Source organism: Propithecus coquereli, unplaced genomic scaffold (genome assembly GCF_000956105.1).
Source record: "Propithecus coquereli isolate 6110/MARCELLA unplaced genomic scaffold, Pcoq_1.0 Scaffold67, whole genome shotgun sequence".
Classification (NCBI taxonomy): domain Eukaryota; kingdom Metazoa; phylum Chordata; class Mammalia; order Primates; family Indriidae; genus Propithecus; species Propithecus coquereli.
In genome coordinates, this window is record NW_012152729.1 from 4,332,436 (window position 1) to 4,338,656 (window position 6,221).

The following is a 6,221-nucleotide window of genomic DNA, read 5'->3' on the forward strand; positions in this document are numbered from 1 at the left end:
AGACAGAGTCTCACTCTGTCACCCTGGGTAGAGGTGCACTGGCAGCATCATAGCTCACTGCAACCTCAATCTCCTGGGCTCAAGCCATCCTCCTGCCTCAGCCTCCTGAGCAAGTGGGACTACAGGTGGGTGTCACAATGCCTAGCTAATTTTTTTCTATTTGCAGTGGAGACAGGGTCTCACTCTTGCTCAGGCTGGTCTTGAACTCCTGAGCTCAAGCAATCCTTCTGCCTCGGCCTCCAAGATTTGAGCTCACTTTTAACCTCGATAAGTTTTTGATGAGAAAATTTTCTCCAGTGGGTGAATCATCTGGCAATCTGTCCCCTCTAGCTAGCAACTAGGAGGTTATGAGTACGTCTGCTCAAGGGTATTACTTGTGGGTCAGGGATGGGTACTCACATCCTAGCCACCCTGCCCTTCACTACCACCTGGGGTGGGGGAGGCAAAGACTGGAATTAGTGACATCTGTAATTCAGTACATCTGTTGCAGCTGTGCCTCAGGAAGTTAACCCTACTTTGGACTTGTGTGTTGAGAGGAGAGGGGAACTCAGCTTTTCACTACTCTTCTAAGAAATCCTATACCAACAGGCAACCCCCCTTGCCGAGGAGGTAGGATTTATTGGCTAAATACTTGTATATGAACTTCCAGACTTGTACGGCCACCCTTGCTCTCCCAAACACTGCCTTCAGGAGACACTACTCAGCCAGCAGTTCAGTGTTTGGAGGCAACCCTCGCTAAGCTGGCTCAGCAATTCCCCGCAGCCCAACGCGAAGATGATCCCAAAGGCCTTAGTGTCTGTGTGGGGGGTGGGGTACTTTCCCGCTTAGCTTCCCTAAGCATTGCCACGGGACAGCTCTCTGGCTACGTCAGGATAAAGAGGCTAGTACAGGCACAGCTCGCACCCGCCAACCACTCCTAAGAGACTCCTTCCTTCCAAAGTATATGGCGAGCACAACGGGAGAAGTGGCAGCCCTAGTAGGGGCGAAAAACTGTGGTTCTTAAAGCCCCGTTTGCGTTTGGGCCCGCGCCGAGCCGCAGATAGAGGTAGATCCCCTCCCAGTGCACCCGCCATCAGCCCTCGGATTCCCAGAGAGGCCTCTCAGGCCCTTCAAGACCCCCCGCTTCCGGCTTCCAGGCCCAGACTTCAGAACCCTCAGGCCAGGGCCGGCCTCCAACCCGTCCTTTGAGGGCCCCTCAATCTGGCCCTGCGGCTCACCCTCGAGTGTCTCGCACTGCACCAGGTTGAGGTAGTCTGCCTGGCTGAGCACCCCAGCCTTCAGGCCGCGCACCAGTCCCTCCAAGTAGCCATTGTCCACGTTGAAGTAAAGCTCCGGGAAGAACGACATGGCTGCGGCGGGGACGGCGGGACTGGAGAACCCCGACCGGCCGGCACGCAACGCAACTCCGCGATCAGCTGACGCTGCGCCCAAAACGGGCTGTCAGGCGCGTCAGGTGACGCGCAAGAGCCTCACGTGACCACAACGGGGCGGGGCCCTGAGTGGCGCCCGGCTTCCGGGTGGTTTCGTGTGGAGGCGTTTGCGCAGGTGTGGGCTGGAAACGGTCCTCTGGCGCCTGCGCGTTGAAGGGAGGAACGCTTCTTGCGTCCCAACGAGAGAGCTACCTGGTTGTTTGAGGACCGCCGCGTGGTGGCGCCCGTGGCCGCAGAGATTCTATTGGGCCCTATTTCTATTTCTCCCGAGTTTGATACACCTGGCGCTCCAGGACCGGTGAGGTAAAGACGGGAGTGGGCGGTGCTTCTCTTGGTTGGGAAGATTCCAGACTGCTGAATCAGGCTCCCCGCCCCCCGAGAGAGGAACTGAGGTCCTGTGAGGGGCGGACTTTGCTGAAGGTCACACGTGGAAGTAGCCGCAAGCAGACCCTGGAGCCTAATGCTTATTCGCTAGCCCGGGGTTACAGCCCCTATGCCGCGCTGCGCCCAGCCTTCCCCTCGTTTCTTGTGCCAGATTCTCGAGGTCTGGAGTGCGTCTCTCCTCAGCCTGGCGCCCTGAAAGCGCATGTGTATGTGTCTCAGATGATGGGGTAGCTCAGGCCGTAGGCTTGGCGACACTGCTACCTCTGCCGTGAGCCCTCCCCCACTTCGACGAACACATTCGAAATAACCACAGCCTTGGGGTTGGTCCCATCCTTTATTCAAGCCCCCCTGCTCCGACCCAGACATCGGCCAGCTAGGTGCGGCTGCAGGGGTTCATGGCCGTACCCAGCTTGCGGCAGTAGCAGAAGGCGTTGAAGAAGCGGCAGTAGCACGTGGCGCACGGATCACAGCAAGGTACCTGCTGTCCCAGACAGGACTCGTGCAGCCGCACGCAGCGACGCGGGGAGCGAGGCTCGCGGTCCTGCGGGTCTAGCACCTGTAAGGATGGGGAAACAGGAGTGTGGGCACTGGCCTCCGAAGACAGGTCCAGGGACTTAAGCTGCACAATGTGTGCAGGATGGCAATGGAGCATTAGAAAGGGTGGTCTGCAGTGTCACCTCTTGTGAGGGGTTCCGGAGCTGGGGAGAGGGGACAGTACTTGAAGCCCCCTCCCAAGGCCTGCCACCTTACCCCTTTTCCTGAAAAGTTACCTCTGCCAGGGCCTCGGCTTCGGCCTCAGCCTCCTGCAGCAGAGCCTCTTCTGCTTGTTCTGCAGTTGTCTTCTTCAGCTGGGCCCAGCGGCCCAGGCCTGGAGCAGAGGATGTGAGGGCAGGACTCCCCCCATGCACAAAGCACCCACCTCACAGGTCTGGGATCGGGAAGGGGGGAGGAGGGCTTATACCAGGGGGGACAGTTTGTGGTCAGAGGGTATCCAGGCCCCACCCAGCCCTACCCCTGCCCACACTGACCTGGGAGCTCTGGGAACAGGGCCTGGTCAGGCCTTCTGATGCCCTCCAGGGGGGCCAAGCCCATCTGGGCGCCCTGTATGGCGGGCAATGCCAGCAGCAGGGCACAGCTCAGCAGCACTGCATTCAGCATGGCCTGGCCCAGCAGGAAGACCCACCACTTAGTCCCTCCTCATCCTCATAGTATCCTCTAGATGCCCAGATAGAGCCCCCTCCCCCCGCAGAGTAGGATTCGCTGCCTAACCTGAGGACTTACCTCTGCTTTCTGAATCCTTGCCTGGAGCGTTCCTGACCACCCTGTGCCCTCAGCTTATATAGCAGAGTCTAATGAAGAGCCCACACGTGACTGTTCTCTGCAGCAAGGGTGTGAGGGGCCCTCCCTGGAGGGTGGGGGCACAGTTCAGGCCTCGCTCCCTGGAACCTAGGCGCCTTTGTTGTTCTACAGGAGGGATGCCCATCTCTAATTTGAGGTGAGGTCTCCAGGAGCCAATTAAAGTTTGGGAACAAGATAGGGTGCCCAGGGCCCCAAAATTTCCACAGGACAGGGACCTAGCGGGTGGGCCAGGCTGAAGCCATTAGTAATAACAAGGCAGGCGGCCCTGGAAGTTTAATCTAATTTGTGGCCCCGGAGCCGCTTACTCAGACCCTGTGTGGCATGTTGTTTCCTTTGCTTCCAGGAAGTTGGGTGAAGGGCATTGAAGAGGGTGATGGGCCAGTGGTCATTGTGGGGCAGGGGTGGGGTACAGAACCAGAGCCTGGGTGTCTTTGTGGGGAGAGGGGAATGGGAGAAGCCCACCTAGCCAATAGTAGTCCCTCCTGACTGCATTTCTGGTCCTGCCTCCCCTCCCCTTTTCCTTCCAGGCTTCTCCAAATCCCCCCACCCCTCCTCTTGTCCCCAAACCATTTTCCGCCTAGGGTTCCTGGAAGCCAAGGAAGCAGAACGGACTGTACCCTGGGTAGGCGAGCCGCTTCAGAGTAAAAAGCTTTCAGGCTGCCTGCCTCATTAGTGCTAATGGCCACTCCCTTCCGCCCTGCGTTGTCAGGCCTCTGCCTCTGCCTGGTCTCGTCCGCACGAGGCTGGAATGAGGACTGCCCTTTTGTGGAGCTGGCAGGACACCCAGGACCCCTCCTGCCTGTGCCTTCCCTCACCCCTCTGAAGGCTTTTATAAAAAGAGACAGGGTCTCACTATATTGCCCAGGCTGGCCTCAAATTCCTGAGCTCAAGTGATCGTCCCACCTCAGACTCCCAAGTAGTTGGAATTAAAGGGATGCACCACCATGCCCGGCTTCAGGAGAGCCGTTTATATCACACATGCCCATCTGGGAAAGGGACGGAGTCTGAACCAGCTTTGAGGCCCCCATGCACAAACTGGGCTGGCCAGAGGCAGTGGGAAGAGGATGAAGGGGCTATTGAGGTTTTCAGCCCAGGTTCTCACAGGCTATTCTGACTACGGTGCTGGGAAATCCTCCCAGCAGTGGGTAGGGACCATAGGTTGCCACCTGGCAGTCTTCGGCCTAGTGTCCCCACCAACAGTTAGTGTTGTGTGCAGGCTGCATGGGGAGGAGCTGCTCTGTGGCTGGCTGCTTTCACAGATGGGCGCAGGTCACCGTTCTGGGGTCAGGCTGACGTTGGGTTCTTCTATGATTGGCTCAGGGTAACAGTCCTAGGAGATCAGAGGGCCACTTACTATTGCCCAGCCAAGGAAGGAGAGGGCAGGGGAGTCAGGGAGAGCATCTCTGAAGAGGTGGTCCCTGAATAAGACCCTTAGGTCAACCAGGAAAAGACCAGTCCCCCTTTCTCTTCTGAGAATGGTGTTGGCTGTTTTGGTGACTCTGTCACAAAGCAGACTTGGTATCAAGCTCTCTCTGGCAGCTAGTATTGACTTTTCTCTCCCAGAGACTATGCCTGGTCCTGGGGGCTCACCTCCCGGCTTTCTCTTCTCAGGGTGGAGGTATCGGGCACCCGAGTGTGCCCCCAACCTGGTTGGGCCACTTTGGGCTGATGAACGGCAATACATCAAATGTACAGGAGACACATCTCCTAGATCCTTGTGCCCTGGCCCTGGCCCTGGCCCTGGAGATTCTGGCTGAGGGTTGAGAGATGCAGGGACTGCATGTGGATTGGAAAGACACCTAGGTGAGTTGAGGTGGGGTCTCTGGGCACCTGGCTGGGCCCGGTCAGCTCCCATGCTAAGGGGGTTAGTGGGGCCTTTTCCCACCCAGATGCTCAGTGTGTTTGCTCACTTATGAGCTGTGGCTGTGTTCACCTAAGTGTGTGCACACAGGTGTATCAGCCCCGCAGGCAGCGATGGATGAAGGCTGAGGCGCTCACGGGGAGGCCATGTCCCTGGTCAGGTCCAGTGGGAATAATTGTTAATTTTTAAAGTTGTGATAATGGTATTATGATTATGCTTTTTTTAAAAAGCACCCTTATCTTTTAGGAAAGCATAATGAAGTATTTACTGATAAAATGATGTGAAGTTGGAGATTTGTTTTAAAATAATCTGAAGTGAGAGGTGGTATAAATGAAACAAAATCGTAAGTTGGTAATTGTTGAAACCCAGTGATGGGTACATGGGCTTCATTATCCTGTTCTGGCTATTTTTGTATATGTTTGACATTTTTCATAATAAAAATTTTTTAAATTTTAAGAAAAGAAAACTAGCCTTTCAGACTAATAAATAGAAGCTTCTAAGAATAAATAAGCTTTATTCCTATCCGTTGAGTAAAACTATGCGTCACTGTTGGATTAGTAATTTCTTTTACACACATTACAAAGATCCTGGGAAAAGAACAGTGCCCAGGCTATTTTCATTGATTGTTCAGATAACTTTGTAGTCCTTGCCTCACTAAATTTTTCACTGGGTTTTAACTGTGATGATCTTTTATTTGTGTAAGCCTAGAAAGCATTTTCTAGTAAAAATACATTTGTGGTGAAGTGGCTATCAGAGGTTTACCATGGAATAAACTGATTTCAAGAATCCTGGCAGGTTATCTGTGACAGATCCAGGCTCTCCTGCCACCTACTTCTTTCTCTCTTTCCTTTGCAGCTTTTCTCTTGGTGAAAAGGAACTTTTTTGGCATAATTACATCAAATTTGTGCTGTGAGGGTGATCATAGCACCAGAGGGGCTGGTTTTATGAAAAAGACATTCCACTCCAAAGAATCTGAAAAGGTTAAGGCTGTGAGGTGCCACCAGCTCTGATTGCTTCTTGCCTTCCAGAATGGACCCAGGAGCAGTGGTTTCTCCAGCTTTGACCACACAGGAAAGTGGAAGGATAGAAAAGAAGGAAAGGAGGGAGGGAGACCAGGGGAGAAAGGGCCTGAAGCTGACTCAGGTTAAAAGAGCCCAGGGAGAAAATCAACAAGAAAAAATCAAACG

At 54.5% G+C, this 6,221-nt stretch overlaps 2 protein-coding genes across 3 annotated transcripts in view; both read right to left on the reverse strand.

The window, feature by feature from the left end:
- ATP6V0D1 (ATPase, H+ transporting, lysosomal 38kDa, V0 subunit d1) overlaps positions 1 to 1,499 on the reverse strand; it is a 40,015-nt gene extending 38,516 nt beyond the window's left edge. The window contains exon 1 of the mRNA XM_012660551.1: positions 1,218 to 1,499. Coding sequence (XP_012516005.1) covers positions 1,218 to 1,347 — 130 coding nt within the window. The 5' untranslated portion in view covers positions 1,348 to 1,499. The remainder of the gene's footprint in view (positions 1 to 1,217) is intronic.
- A 635-nt stretch (positions 1,500 to 2,134) lies between these two features.
- Positions 2,135 to 3,392, reverse strand: AGRP (agouti related neuropeptide). Of its 2 annotated transcripts, XM_012660490.1 has the most exons (4): positions 3,096 to 3,392; positions 2,843 to 2,975; positions 2,585 to 2,682; positions 2,135 to 2,370 (listed from the first exon to the last, which is right to left on the reverse strand). In XM_012660490.1, the coding sequence occupies exons 2-4, from the start codon at positions 2,970 to 2,972 to the stop codon at positions 2,188 to 2,190; spliced, it is 411 nt and encodes a 136-aa protein (XP_012515944.1). In that variant the 5' UTR covers positions 2,973 to 2,975; positions 3,096 to 3,392; the 3' UTR covers positions 2,135 to 2,187. The 2 variants fall into 2 exon arrangements, with proteins under 2 accessions (XP_012515944.1, XP_012515946.1); XM_012660492.1 differs by lacking the exon at positions 3,096 to 3,392 and having other exon boundaries at positions 2,141 to 2,370; positions 2,597 to 2,682; positions 2,843 to 2,972.
- Between the last annotated feature and the right edge of the window lie 2,829 nt (positions 3,393 to 6,221).